Genomic DNA, 15,369 nt, shown 5'->3' with positions numbered 1-15,369 from the left:
ATTCTTGGCCCACCTATTGTAATTGAAATCCTCAAGGTGCTAACTTCCGTGCTGTGAGCATAAATAAAGCCCCAAACCACACAGTCGGAAATTGTACTTCCTCTTATGCAACCAGGGGCAGTATGATCCTTCTTCTCCACCTGCCAGGACCCACCCCAGGCTGACTGTGCCAAGTGTGACTGTGGATGGACTACCTTAAAAGTTCAGGCATTTCATCACAGCCATGAGTCTAGAACATTCTTACAATGGAGAACATTCTTACAAAGCTGAGGAAGAATGGAGCCTAATGGGCTGAGCGCCATCGCCCGCCTCCTAGTGAGGAAAGGCCAGGTTCTGCCTGCGCCTGGGAACAAGAGAAGGGCTGAGAAAGTGGTGCAGGCCTCCTCCTAGCATGCCAGGGAGGCTCGACTGTCAGTGGGGGTAGTAAGCCTCGGCCCTGCCGGACCCCTACCCCATCTTCTCACTCCCGCCGGCACAGGGCAGCTTCTGGAAAGGGGTCCTCCTTGGCATCAGGCACGTTAGTGAACTGCCAAAAATGGGTGTCACAAAAATCAGCCCCGGCATCTTCAATTCGCTGACCCATTTTAGATCCTTCTTTAGAACTACTGAAAGCATCATCTGAATGCTACTGTTAAATGCTGTTGTTAAAAGGGATTCATTTCTACCGCCATACCACGCTGAAAGCGCCAGGTCTCATCTGTTCTCAGAAAAATGTATTCATATCAGCGTTTTGGTGCTGTGTGCTAAAGTCGGTGCTAGATAGAAAACGTTAAGTGAAACAATGGGTTCCTTTGTTTTTCCTGTTGTGGTTCAATATATATATGAAACATAGACAGGATGTTAATTGAGATACAGAAATCATATAAGAAGGTGACTTAAATTCTTACAGTGCCCAATGAACTAGTCTTTGGTCATGCATCAGGATTATTTAGCTACATACGGATGGTTTTTGTTTTTTGTTGTTTTTTTTATTTGTATTTCTCCGAAGCTGGAAATGGGGAGGCAGTCAGACAGACTCCCGCATGCGCCTGACCAGGATCCACCCGGCATGCCCACCAGGGGCGATGCTCTGCCCATCCGGGGCGTCGCTCTGCCGCAATCAGAGCCATTCTAGCGCCTGAGGCAGAAGCCACAGAGCCATCCCCAGCACCTGGTCAAACTTTGCTCCCCTGGAGCCTTGGCCGCGGGAGGGGAAGAGAGAGACAGAGAGGAAGGAGAGGGGGAGGGGTGGAGAAGCAGATGGGCGCTTCTCCTGTGTGCCCTGGCCAGGAATCGAACCCAGGACTCCTGCACGCCAGGCCGACACTCTCCTACTGAGCCAATCAGCCAGGGCTACAGATGGTTTTATTAGAGGAACAAAGAGTCGTCTCTGCTGAGAACTATTTTCTACTTTAAATTGACATTGTAGCCTATTTTTTTTTTTTGTATTTTTCTGAAGCTGGAAACGGGGAGAGACAGTCAGACAGACTCCCGCATGCGCCCGACCGGGATCCACCCGGCACGCCCACCAGGGGCTACGCTCTGCCCACCAGGGGTGATGCTCTGCCCCTCCAGGGCGTCGCTCTGCCGCGACCAGAGCCACTCTAGCGCCTGGGCCAGAAGCCAAGGAGCCATCCCCAGCGCCCGGGCCATCTTTGCTCCAATGGAGCCTCGGCTGTGGGAGGGGAAGAGAGAGACAGAGAGGAAGGAGGGGGTGGGGGTGGAGAAGCAAATGGGCGCTTCTCCTCTGTGTCCTGGCCGGGAATCGAACCCGGGTCCCCCGCACGCCAGGCCGACGCTCTACCGCTGAGCCAACCGGCCAGGGCCACCTATTTTTTAAATGAAAATCATGTTTCAATCAAGAGATCTCAGTTGACAGTGGCACTGTTGACAGTTTGGGCAGGATTATTCTCTGGAGGGACGGTCCTGCGTGTGATCTCCACAGCACCCCTACCCTCCACCCCCTCAAATGCAAGCACCGCCTCTCCCAACATTGTGACCATCAAACATGTCTCCAGACGTTGTCAAACGTAGTCCCCTGAGGGACAGAATTGTGCTGGGGGAGAACCCCTGCTTTAAACTAATATGGTATTTAATAATGTATGAGGTGGTTTCAAATAACATTTGAGCTAAACTTCTCAAGACCTGTTTTGTGGTATCTATGTGACTGCTTACAAAGCAAAGACTATATTTTTTATCCAAAACTTATGGACAGGATGACCTCAGAAAGGACAAGAAAAATGTAAATTGCCTAATGTCCACTGTAAGGCCAGCTATGCCAGGGGTTTTTACGTCCTTCAATGGCTGTCATCTGATGAGATCAGTCATCATACACCCATTTTGTGAATGAGGAGGCTGAGACCCAGAGAGAATAAGCCGCTTGCCCAGAGTAGACCAGCCAGTTAGTGGCAGAGCTGGGATTGAAACCCGGGTCCAAAGGCAGCGAGTGCTGTCTGCACTGCCACGCTCAACAACCAGCAGGACAGCGTTTCCTGACTCTGTCTGCTGGGCGTTCTGTTTATGGGGGCGAGTTTCTTTCTCTGCTAGGTCATAATGCTGAGCTCAGTACCAGAATTACATGGTTACATCGACAAGTCCCAGCTGACTGAGGACCTGGGCGGGACCCTGGATTACTGCCACACCAGGTGGTTGTGCCACCGCACGGTGAGTTTTTCTGGCCACTCTCTGGTGGGTGCTGGCTTTGGGCTATGGTTCTCGTTACTCCTTAGTTTATCCTCTCGCATTGCTCTTGCATTTCAGTGCTGCCTTTTCCAAAGACATGTTCATGTTAACCCAAGTTTTCTCCCCAAGAATGAGGAGATGGTCTCAGTGGACCTTAGTCATCCAAAGAAACAGGCATGAGTAATAAGTTTGGGAGTGGCTTTCTCTGGGCTCAGAGACAGAAAAGAAAGAAAGAAAAACCCCACATTGCTGTCGTTTGCGGCACTCACACCTCTCTCAACAGGGAGAGAGACCTGGAGCATAGAATGGCTCTAGGTGATGAAAGCATATGTAAAGCATGTCTGGTATGTTTCTGAAGAAGTCGTGAGGCTAAGAAACCAGTGGGAAGGTATTTACCTGACGGAGATCAGGCTTGCTGTGGCCCAGTCCCCTCTGAAGATGCCCCGTCTGATCCTTGGTGATGCTTTTCAGGCAGCAGGAGGGTGCGGTGCGTGCAAAGCTTTGTGATGGTGTTTTTCCTCTTCCCAAGGCCATCGAAAGTTTTGCCCTCATGGTTAAGCAGACGGCCCAGATGCTGCAGTCCTTCGGGACTGAGCTGGCCGAAACGGAACTGCCCAATGACGTCCAGTCGACGAGCTCGGTGCTCTGCGCACACACGGAGAAGAAAGACAAAGTGAAGGTATGAGCGGCTTCTGCGGGGGCAGGGGCGGGAGGAGTCTTCTGTCTGAGGGGGCGATGGCGCAGTAGAAGGCTGAAGCAGCACTCGGTGAGACAGAATTGAAGGGGTTTCAGAGATGCCTTTTGATGCTGATGAGCTAGGTGGTCTCTGCAATGAGAACTGAAATGTGCTCCTTTTTAAAAGCAGCAGAAGGGGATGCTATAAATGCAGAGACCTTGTGGGCTGGTTTTGAGTAACTTGTGAAATCTGATTGAAGCAAAGCATCAGAGGCGGCTTCTCTCTGAACCAGCTCCCGAGCTGTCTTCCAGCAGGGCCCTCCATCTAGGTGTTTCTGTTGCTTATTAATAAACTGAGAGAAATTCCGCCCTTAGGCTCCTATGGACGGCAGGTGGGGAAGTGGTGGGCTGACCCAGAGAGGCTGAAACTCAGTCACTGTACTCACATATTTGCCACCACTTCCTGGATAAGCACATTCTGAGGGAGCTGTGCTCCCTGAGTCTGTTGCACCCCCTGCCTGACCTGCACATTGCAGGCTTTGAATCAGCGGTGACTATGACGTCCTGGTGGTCCTTGGGGGCTGCCCCCACCCACGCCAAGAGGACCCCTCGCTCCCTTTCACTTCTGGCAGCAAGGATGGCTGCAGAAGCGGGCACCTAGAGGTCTGGTGTCCTGTTACCTCATCCTGCTGCCCCCGAGTGACCTGTAACCCTAGCTCTGCCGTGGTCGCAGCGGGAGGAGTCTCCCCAACCCCGGCCTGCTCTCCCCCGTGAGCAAGCAGTCAGCACAGCGGGTAGGAAGGCCTCACTGTGGCTGGTGCTGTGACCTCCCCACTCCCCTCGGGGGATGCCCCACAAAGCCCACCACTCTCTCCAGCCCGGACAGAGTCCGGGGAGTGGGCGGGCCTGGGGTGCGAGGTGCTGCGCTCTTCCCGCAGGAGGACATGAGGCTGGCGCTGGACGAGGGGCAGAGCATCCTGGAGAGCATCAGGGAGCCTCTGGCCAAGAGCCCGGAGCAGAGCCTGAACCAGGACCAGCTGGACAACCAGACCACCGTGCAGAGGTGAGGGGCTCGGGCCGCGGGGGCCTTTCAGATGCACAGCGTCCGAGGAAACGAAACAGGCAGGGGCAAGAAGCTCCACCCCGTGCTGCCCGGTCACCTCTCTGAGCCTCGTTTCCTCATCTCAGAGAGAAGCAAGGGGACCTCAGAGTACTTAGTGCTGAAATTCTTTCCTTCCAAATCTCAAAGGAAGCAGCTTTTCTGGGGAGAAAGTTTCTGGGAGTGATTGCTTTTTTTTTCTCTCTCTCTCCAAGGCAGGAGTTCTTTAAGGGAGAGCAGGGGTGACAGCAGCTGTCAGGCTGGTGGGTCTGCACTCAATCGCTCCCCTGTCCCATGTCACACCTGGGCTCCGCTCTGCTGGTTTACAGGTGGGAAGGCAGCCTGCGGCCTCTCTCAGCTCCAGCCCCACGGTGCAGAAGCAGGTCTTTTCTCTCCCTGGAAAGGGGGTGATTTGTACTTCCCTCCCTTGGTTTCCAGCCGTGTGACAGAACGCAGGGTAAAGTGTCTGCATGGGTAACTGCTTTAGCTAACACCTTGCGATGCCCTGCAGCGTCCACATACCACACACCTCCCCCCGCCCCATGTTCTTCCCCCCGCAGCCAGGTCAGCGCCAAGGCCCCACCTCCCTGTGCGGGGACCAGAGGGGGACAGGTGCAGAGCAGCGGGCTGGCTGGCCCAGAGGCTCCCAGCTCATCATAGTCAAATCCAGGCCTAGAGTCCTGCTGATTTTTTTTTTTTTACTCCTAACCTGTGCTCCTTCCTTCAGCTGAAGTTCACACACAGAGCAGGTAGGTGTTCTGGGCCAGGGACACAGACTAGGCCCGGGGCACAGGAGAGCCGCGTGTAGATATGATGTCAAGAATAGGGGAGGTTGGAGCACACTGTCGACTCCCCCCAGACTCAGTCTCCTCACCTACACAAGGAGGTGTGAGACCAAATTGGCTCCCACTTGCCCGGCACGGTGTCCGGAGCATAGATTCTCAGACTTCGGAATGAAGTGCATGGTGGCGGCAGCTCTTCACCCGCATGAGCATTGTGGCAGCTTGCTGCTTCCTTTAGTCCTGAGCCACAGCTATAAATAATAACCCAAAACCTTTATCATCCCAGCCTTTTAAAAATTAACAAACTCAGCTCATCCAGCCACCTGCCCTTTCAAGTAAATGGGCCCTGAAGAAATCCCCTCCTGCGAATCCTGTGCTTCAGGGCCCAGGGCTAGAGGAGGCGAGGGTCTTAAGAAAGCTGCTTGGAGACGTTGCAGGGGGCGATTCTTCCCAAGGCCCCGCCGGTCACTCCAACACCCAGCACGGCTGCCTCTCCTCTTTCCTAGGCTGCTGGCCCAGCTGAATGAAACCGAGGCTGCCTTTGATGAGTTTTGGGCAAAGCATCAGCAAAAACTCGAGCAGTGTCTGCAGCTCCGGCACTTTGAGCAGGATTTCCGAGAGGTGAGTGGCCCAGAGCGTGGAGGGAACCTGTAGGTGGACACCTGGCGTTCTGGCTGCAGGAGGCCAGTAGGAGGCCTGGGTCACCTGGATGCCCAGAGCCACGTTACCAGTTGACTGTGTGGCTCAGTGCAGAATGATCTCCATTAGCGATGGAGATGCCAGATCAAGTCGGATTAAACCTTGACATATGTGATTGAGGAGTAAATCATCATTTGCAAAGATTATGTAAAATCTGTTTATTGGTGTATATACTTCCTTCCACACTATTTGTCAATTCATCAAGCCACCTCTGTTCTTCCTTTATGATCATTTGTATGTTCTTTTCTCCAACATGGATCTACTATGGGCCTGGCATGGGCCCTGGTATATGCAAATAAAAGATACAGTCCTGCCTCGGAGCCAGTCTGACAGGACTATAGCAGAAGTGATGCCATATTGTGTTAGATCAGTAGAGATGGCCAGCTCACTGGAAGCCGGTTAATCATTTATAAAACATCTACTGAGTCTTCCCTTTCCTGGTGCAGTGCAGAAATAGAAAATGGTACAGCCATTTGGAACAACATAGACCCGGGGCAACATCTTTCCTGTCCTCAGGAAACCTCTGATCAAGAAGAAAGAATCATAGGCCCTGGCCGGTTGGCTCAGCGGTAGAGCGTCGGCCTGGCGTGTGGGGGACCTGGGTTCGATTCCCGGCCAGGGCACATAGGAGAAGCTCCCATTTGCTTCTCCACCCCCCCCCCCTCCTTCCTCTCTGTCTCTCTCTTCCCCTCCCGCAGCCAAGGCTCCATTGGAGCAAAGATGGCCCTGGCGCTGGGGATGGCTCCTTGGCCTCTGCCCCAGGCACTACAGTGGCTCTGGTCGCGGCAGAGCGACGCCCCGGAGGGGCAGAGCATCGCCCCCTGGTGGGCAGAGCGTCGCCCCTGGTGGGCGTGCTGGGTGGATCCCGGTCGGGCGCATGCGGGAGTCTGTCTGACTGTCTCTCCCCGTTTCCAGCTTCAGAAAAGTACAAAAAAAAAAAAAAGAAGAAAGAATCATAAATACACAGGAAATAAGTACCCACCTCAAGTTCAGTGGTAAAGCTGCGGAGAGGCAGTGTCGAAGGGCCAGGTGAGAAGGACCAGTGAACAGTTCTGTGGGGACCGTCCTCCAGTTCTGGTCTATCTCAAAGAGTCATGAATATCACCTTTTGGAAAATGTCGAATCTAGTTCAGCAGCCTTCACTGAGCACTGTTAAGGTAGCGCACATGCTCAGACTCGGGACAGCAAGGTGAACAGCAGTCCCCCTAACTCAGACCACAGAAATAACACCAGCCAATGTGAACAGCACCCTGGAAGCACCTGGAGAAGATGGTCATCCATTACTTATTTCTGTGGGGACTGAGGAAGGCTCTTCAGACAACCACACTTTTCTAGGGTAATTGTAGATTCAAGTGCCCTTGTAAGAAATAAGAGAGATCCATTGTACCCTTCACCCAGATTCCCTAAATGGTGACATCTTCCCAAACTAAAGCATGGGATCACAGCCAGGATACTGGCCCTGACACACTCAACATAAAAAACATTCCATCACCTGACCTGTGGTGGCGCAGTGGATAAAGTGTCAACTTGGAACACTGAGGTCACCAGTTTGAAACCCTAGACTTGCCTGGTCAAGGTACATATGGGAGTTGATGCTTCCTGCTTCTACCCCCTTCTCTCTCTCTCTCTCTCTCTCTCTCTCTCTCTCTCTCCTCTTTTCTCTAAAATGAATAAAGTATGAAAAAAAAAAACATTCCATCACCACCAAGACCCCCATGTTTCTGTTTTATAGTCATCCCACCTGCCTCCCGCCTCCGTCCCCTTCTGAACCCCTGGCAAGCACTAATCTCCATTCCCATATGTTGTCATTTCAGAATGTTCTATAAATGGAATTGTGCAACACATAAACCTTTGGGATTGGCTCTTTTCATTCAGCACGGTTCTCTGGAGATTCATCAGGCTTGTTCTGTATAACAATAGTTCATTGCTTTTTACTGCTAAGTGGTCAGTAGTCTGTGGTATGGCCGTGCCGTGGTTGAACCATTCACCCACTGAAAGCGTCTGGGCTGCTTCCAGGTTTTGGCTTTTACAAATAAAGCTATTACAGACATTCATGTACAGGTTTTTGTGTGAACATAGGTGTCATGTCTCTGAGATAAATGCTCAGGAGTGTAATTGCTGTGTCATATAGTAGTAGCATGTTTAGCTTTTTAAGAAAATGCCAAATTGTTTCCAGATGGCTTGACCATTTTACATTCCCACCAGCAATATATGAGTAATTCACTTTCCCCGCATCCTCACGAGCATTTGGTGAGAAATGATTTTTAATTTTGTACACATGTTCTGATAGGTGTGTAGTGATATCTCCTTATAGTTCTGTTTTGCATTTTCTTAATGGCTGATGACCTTGAACATCTCTCCGTGTGCTTATTTATCATCAGTGATGATATGGTGAAATATCTGCATTTCTATTTCCCATTTTCTAACTGGATTGTTTTTTATGTTTTTACTGTTGCATTTTGAGAGTTCGTTATATACTTTAAGTGTTAGCCCTTTGTCAGATACGTGGTTTGAAATTATTTTCCTCGCCTGACCAGGCAGTGGAGCATCGAACTGGGATGCAGAGGACCTAGGGTCAAAACCTCGAGGTCGCCGGCTTGAGCGCGGCTCATCTGGTTTGGGCACGGGGTTGCTGGTTTGAGCGTAGGATCAGAGACATGACTCCATGGTCACTGGCTTGAGCCCAAAGGTCACTGGCTTGAAGCCCAAGGTCGCTGGCTTGAGCCCAGGGTCTCTGCTTCAGCAAGAAGTCACTCACTCTTCTGCAGCCCCCCTCCCTCCCATCAAGGCACATACGGGAAAGCAATCATGAACAACTAAGGAGACTAAGGAGCCACAACGAAGAATTGATGCTTCTGATCTCTCTGCCTTCCTGCCTGTCTGTCCCTATCTGTTCCTCTCTCTGTCTCTCTCACAAAAAAAAAAGAAATTATTTTCCTCCAGCTTATCACTTATCGTTGTATCCTCTTACCAGGGTTTTTCACAGAGCAGAGTTTTTCATTTTGATGAAGTCTAATTTATCAATTTTTCCTTTGAAGGACTGTACTTTTGGTGTCAGTGCTAAATCTTAGATCCCAAATATATTCCCCTAACTTATTTTTTCCCTAAAAGATTATAGGTTTACATTTAAGTCTATGATCCATTCTAAGTTACTTTTGGTGTCAGATGAGAGAATGAGGTCAAGGTGCATTTTCTAACTCTCTGGACGTCCAGTCGCCACCACGTTTGTTGAAAAGGCTAGCTTTCCTGCTTTGGATCGTTTTCCCACTTCTGTCAAAAATGAGTCGGACTTACTTGTTTGGGTTTATTTCTGGGTCTGTATTCTGTTCCTCTGTCAATATATGGTCTTGATTACTGTAGCTATTATAATAGGTCTAGAAATCAGGTGAATTTAGAATGAATCTTCCCATTTTATTTTATTTTTTTCAAAATTATTTCAGCTGTTCTAGTTTCTTTGTCTTTCCACATAAATTTAAAATAACCTTGCCTTTATTTTTATTTTTTTTATTTTTTTTATTTTTTTGCATTTTTCTGAAGCTGGAAACGGGGAGAGACAGTCAGACAGACTCCCGCATGCGCCCGACCGGGATCCACCCGGCACGCCCACCATGGGGCGACGCTCTGCCCACCAGGGGGCGATGCTCTGCCCATCCTGGGCGTCGCCATGTTGCGACCAGAGCCACTCTAGCGCCTGAGGCAGAGGCCACAGAGCCATCCCCAGCGCCCGGGCCATCTTTGCTCCAGTGGAGCCTTGGCTGCGGGAGGGGAAGAGAGAGACAGAGAGGAAGGCGTGGCGGAGGGGTGGAGAAGCAAATGGGCGCTTCTCCTATGTGCCCTGGCTGGGAATCGAACCCGGGTCCTCTGCACGCTAGGCCGACGCTCTACCGCTGAGCCAACCAGCCAGGGCACCTTGCCTTTATTTACAAAAAATTTTCTGAGGTTTTGGTAGGAATTATACTAAACCTCCATTTGAAGGCGAATCAACATCTTTACTATGTTGAGTCTTTTGGTCAATGTGTCTCACCATTTATTTATATTTTCCTAGGTTATTTTTTTTTAATCACTGTTGTATACCTTTCAACATACCTATTAAATACATGTTTTGTTTGATTTAATTTACAACTTACATATTTTATTTTATTTTATTATTTTTTTTACAGAGACAGAGCGAGAGTCAGAGAGAGGGATAGATAGGGACAGACAGACAGGAACAGAGAGAGATGAGAAGCAGCAATCATCAGTTTTTCATTTCAACACCTTAGTTGTTCATTGATTGCTTTCTCATACATATTTTATTTTTAAAGCAATTATAAATGGCCTTATATTTTAGTTGTGGTGTCTGTGTATTAATTGCTATATATAGAAATACAATTGATTTTTGTATATTTATCTTGTCTTCCGAAACCTTGCTGAACACACTTATTCTAGGAGTTGTTTTGTCATCTTTAGGATTTTCTACAAAAGTAATTGGATCATTTGCAAACAAAGACAGTTTGATTTCTTTCTTTTACATCTGTATGCCTTTTGTTTGTTTATATTATTATTATTCTTTACTTTATTGCACTGGCACATGCTGCTACTACTTGAGTAACAGCTGTGACAGTAAACATTCATGCCTTGTTCTCAAACTTAGAGTGAAAGCCTTGCTTTTGCCGAGAGTATGTATATAATATTGCCTATAGGATTTTTATAGATGCTCTTTCTCAAATTGAGGAAGTTTCCCTCTAGGTCTGTTTTTTGGGGGTGGGGGGAGATCTCAGTTTCCCCTCCTCTCTTCATTCTCAGGTTCCATCATGTCTCCATGGTCTTTCCCTTCCGCTGTGGTTGATCTGATGTGAACCTGGGTCTCTCACCATCTTCTCTGTTTCAGGTCAAAGCCTCCTTAGACGCATTAGCTCAGAAGATAGCAACCTTCACAGACGTGGGCAACAGCCTGGCGCACGTGGAACACCTCCTGAAGGACCTTAGCAGCTTTGAAGAGAAGTCCAAAGTAAGGACTGGGACGTGGACTCGTGAGGGCGGGAGACAGCCTGGGGAAGGGGTGATCACGGTGACACCAAGTTGCTTAGAAAGGCACAGGAATTGGGCTTTCCTGCCATCAGAGTGGAAGCCCCCAGCCCCAAATGATATTGTCAGGTGTAGAGACAGCTGCCTGCCCTCCCCCGATGCCCACTCCCACTCCCACTCCCTACCCCACCCCACTCCCACCCCCACCCCGACAGGTCTTTCAAAGACAAAAGCGCCTTGTGTGCTTATACTGAACATAAGTTGAGCTGTGTTTCCGGTGGCTCTCTGCAGGTGGCGGTGGAGCGGGCCCGCACCCTGTCCCTGGAAGGGGAGCAGCTCATCGACAACAAGCACTACGCCGTGGACTCTATCCGTCCCAAGTGCCACGAGCTCCAGCACCTCTGCGACCAGTTTGCCACGGAGGTCGAGCAGAGGAGGGGTCTGCTCAACAAGTCACTGGAGCTGCACAGCCTCCTGGAGGCGGTAGGCCCCAGCCCCACACCCGGATGGCAAGCCATCTTGGTCCCACCTGGCCAGCTCCCACCACTGTGCACGCACCACAGTCATTGATTAGAAGCCCCTCCTCCTGCGTAAAGCCTTTCTAGTGGCCCAGGGGGTCGTGCCCTGACACACTTGTCTGTTATCTAGAATTCACTTGTAACAACCAATAATTTCTTTGAAAGGACCAGAAACTTATCATCTAGCTAAACTCACTGCACTTTGCCTCTTTCTCTCTGTGTAACTGAGTCCTGTCCTGTAGGTGATTTGCTCGACTTTTTAGAGCACTGCATTCCCTCCAGGGGCATCCTGTGGACAGAGCAGCAGGATTAGGATGACCCGTAGGGCTGCGAATATTCCCCAAATTACAGTGGTCAGCAGCCACACAGGAGTCAGCCCACAGGCCCCGCAAAGAGAGCCCAGACTCAGCTGCTGACAGTGCCCTTCTCTCCCTCTGCCTCGCTCACGGGTCCAGTCCATGAAGTGGTGCGACGAGGGGATCTACCTGCTGGCCTCGCAGCCCGTGGACAAGTGCCAGTCCCAGGATGGTGCTGAGGCAGCCCTCCAAGAAATTGAGAAGTTTTTGGAGACCGGTGCCGAAAATAAGATCCAGGAGCTCAATAAAATTTACCAGGACTATGAACCCATCCTCACCCAAGACCTGATGGTACGCCAGCTCGGGCTTCTCACTGTGGCTCACCTGTCCTGAGTGGTGGGGAGTGACTCCGCTGACTTTCGAAAAAACCATTTGATGAATTCTTAGAGGATAGTAGGCATTTGAGAGAAATGTCAACTTGGGGGAGGGGGGGGTCACCTGGCTCCACCTTCCTCATACAGAAATCATTGCATTGCCTCCCTTAAAAGGTGGCATTACTCCCTGCAAGCGAGTGCTCTTGAAGTAGCCATTTCCATGGGCCCTGCTTCTTGCGTGCTCCTCTCCAAATTGCGCTGAAGTGGGACTCCTCCCCACCCTGGGCCAGCTGTACTCAGCCCACCCCCTGGGCAAGCTGCAGGTGTACTGCCCCTTCCGTAGGCAGCCTTCAGGGGCGTGCAGAGGGCTGCGTGTCCCTCCCTTCCTGCTGACTGTCCTCCGGGCCTAGCGTCCCTCATTCTGCAGTGGGGTTGCCCCCACCCTGTCCACAAAGGGCAGACTCAGTGCAGAACCGCTGCTCTCGTGATGGGCGCCGCGTCACGAGCATTTAAAATGGAGGCCAGGCCAAGGCCAAGTCTACCCATGGTGGTTCTGTTTTTAAATTGCAGACAACAAATGACACTTATAAGGCATCTTGTTAACTAGTCTGCCATCTACCCTGTCACTTCAGGAACACGTGCAGAAGGTCTTCCAGAAGCAAGAGAGTATGGAAGAGATGTTTCACCGGAGACAGGCCAGCCTGAAGAAGCTGGCGGCCAAGCAGACCAGGCCGGTGCAGCCGGTGGCCCCCCGGCCGGAGGCGCTCACGAAGTCTCCCTGCCCCTCCCCCGGTACGTGCAGGCATGCCTCCTTCCTTCAGAGAATGCCCTCCTTCTGTTCCGTGATTTATTTTGTAAATAAAGTTTTATTGGCACTGGGCCTACTTGTTTGTTTGCTCTCATCCGTGCTGTTTCTTTGCTGAGCACAGTAGAGCTGATTGGTTGTGGGAGAGAGAGTGTGTGGCTGTCAGAGCTCGAGTATCAACCATTCCAGGGCTTTCCTCGGCCTGTTTCCCTGGACGGTAGCCTCTCCCCAACCCATCTGTCCTCAGTGCTGTTGCCAAAATAGTTTTCCCTGCACATAGCTCCAACCTCAGCCCCAGAGCCTCCCTGCGTTGTGTCCAAAGCAGCAACCACTTACAGCCACCCCCAGCCTCCACCGCCGGTGGCCACAGCCCCTCATCACATTTCTCCCCAGCACGGTCCTTCTCTAAGGCCCAGCTGGATGCAACACCATTTCCTGAAGACTCCTCCTCATCCCTTTCCTGTCCCCAAACACACTCTTTTCCAGCAGCTAGGCGCCCCTCGTGGTTTCTCCAGGGCTTTGGCAAGTATCCTCAGAGCCCTGGAGAGCTGGCTCCCGGCCCCCAGTAGGTGGGCTCCAGAGGACACCATTCTCCAGCTGTTGGGAGACCTCCTGGACCAGAGGTGTCCTGGCTAAGAAGTTCTTTCCCCTGTTGGCTGATCCGCTGTCAGCTGGAAGCCCCTGTAAGGGACGTGAGCCAAGCCCAGAGGGCCAGTCCCGGGTGGTTCCCTGTGTCCCCTGCCCTACCTTATCTCCTGACTCTGTTTTCCTTAGCTTTAATTTTGCTGTGTTTTTCTTACCATCCTCTGGGCATTTTTCCTCTAAAAGAAAAAAAATAAATAAATTCCACATTTTCCTGATTTGTGCTTTATCCCTCTCTAGGCAATAAGATATGAAGTTATACCCACCTATCTCTTCTCCTTCCCACCCCAGGTGTCCGGAGAAGTTCTGAGAACAACAGTTCTGACAGCAACGCCCTCCGGAGGGGGCCCTACAGGAGGGCCAAGGTGAGGACCCTGCGGTGCCCCAGACCCCACGGCCTCCTGGCCACCTCGTCCTCCCTGGCGGGCACCCAGCCTGGGTCACCCTGACCCTCTCCCGCACGCAGGCCAGCACGCTGGGTCCACCTCCCTTCCTCGTCCTGCGAAGTCTCAGATCTTCTCCCAGGCGGGAAACGAACTTGGGCTTGAGGCTTAGAGTCAGGACATTGGGCTGCATGTTCTCGTTTCTGGAGTCTGTGCACTGCGTGCTCTTCTCCCCGCAGAGTGAAATGAGCGAAGGCCGGCAGGGCCGGAGCGGCTCCACGGGGGACGAGGAGGAGAGCCTGGCCATCCTGCGGAGGTGGGTGGGCCGCCTCTCCGGGCATCACAGAGCGGCTCTGGTCCGGATAGGACGAGCGCAGCCCGCTTAGAGCTCGGCCTTTGGGCAGGACGGTCTGAATGCAAACGGGCTGAAGTTGGTGGGAAATGCCAGCCTCGACCCCAGAGCCACAGTGTGGGAGCACGGCTGGCATCCCGGGGTCCACACATGAACATGCGTCAGACAGCGTTCAGACGTGGAGTGCGTGTGTTCTCTGGCACATCTGCATCTGAATCCAGGGGAAATTTAGGTTTTCCTTAGAAAAGCCACATTTGCCCCTGGGTCCCAGCCAGGACTGTGATGATTTGAAATGGCTTGTGTTCTCCCTTCTTCAAGACCGGATGAGAAGACATGGGATTCAGCCCACCCAGGCCCTTGGGTCATATGTGCAGGATCAGCCATATAACTGCCCTGGACCCAGCTTCCTGTCTCCTCAGTGGACGTGGTCCTTCCCAGGAGGCTTTCCGGGCCCTGCTGGCCCCCTGTGCTGGGTGTCATTTCTCTTTCTTCATCTCTCCCCTCCTGCTTTTATCACCTGTCCCCACCGCCAGCCCTTCTTATTACACACCTAGACCGTTTCCATGGCGCCTGCCGAGGGTGTCCTGCACATGCCACCTGGGCTCGCCTCCGACCCCGCGCACAGCTTAGATGAGGTCCAAACTCTGGATTTGACAGAGAAGTCACTTCCAAAGTCCTTCCCAAGATTGGGAGTCACTTGCCCCATAGACCCCCTACCTTCCAGCCCAGCTGGGCCATCTACTCTCCACAAAGGCAACCTGCACTCTGCCACCTTCCTGCATCTACACACCCTGAGATCAGTGCCGAGGACGCTGTCCCTGACCCCAAGCCAGCTGCCTGGCCCTCAGCACGCAGCTCAGTTCTGCACCAGGGACATCCTCCCCTCCTTGCCCACACGGCATCTAGGCTCCCAGACAGGAGCGCTCCCCTGCGGCCTGTGCTGTGGAGGCCCAAGGCCCCTCTCTTTCCCCTGCCACTTTGCCAACCAGGGAGCAACCTGTGGGCTCTAGTTCTTATCTATTAAAATGAGATGCTTGGTCACAGGCAGTTAGAAGGTGGTCCTCATTTCTAAAAAG

The 15,369-nt window shown here is 51.8% G+C and overlaps 1 protein-coding gene across 8 annotated transcripts in view; it reads left to right on the top strand.

The window, feature by feature from the left end:
• The window catches only part of MCF2L (MCF.2 cell line derived transforming sequence like), a 189,885-nt gene that overhangs the window by 153,448 nt on the left and 21,068 nt on the right, over positions 1–15,369 (top strand). For all 8 annotated transcript variants that reach the window (XM_066380542.1, XM_066380536.1, XM_066380537.1 and 5 more), the window contains 10 exons: positions 2,527–2,643; positions 3,191–3,340; positions 4,275–4,399; positions 5,724–5,838; positions 10,787–10,906; positions 11,215–11,406; positions 11,897–12,088; positions 12,744–12,903; positions 13,850–13,923; positions 14,181–14,257. In XM_066380542.1, coding sequence (XP_066236639.1) covers positions 2,527–2,643; positions 3,191–3,340; positions 4,275–4,399; positions 5,724–5,838; positions 10,787–10,906; positions 11,215–11,406; positions 11,897–12,088; positions 12,744–12,903; positions 13,850–13,923; positions 14,181–14,257 — 1,322 coding nt within the window. The remainder of the gene's footprint in view (positions 1–2,526; positions 2,644–3,190; positions 3,341–4,274; positions 4,400–5,723; positions 5,839–10,786; positions 10,907–11,214; positions 11,407–11,896; positions 12,089–12,743; positions 12,904–13,849; positions 13,924–14,180; positions 14,258–15,369) is intronic.

The sequence above is a fragment of the Saccopteryx leptura genome, chromosome 4 (assembly GCF_036850995.1).
Source record: "Saccopteryx leptura isolate mSacLep1 chromosome 4, mSacLep1_pri_phased_curated, whole genome shotgun sequence".
Lineage (NCBI taxonomy): Eukaryota > Metazoa > Chordata > Mammalia > Chiroptera > Emballonuridae > Saccopteryx > Saccopteryx leptura.
The sequence above is the reverse complement of the archived record's forward strand: the minus strand, read 5'-3'. Positions and strand labels throughout refer to the sequence as shown.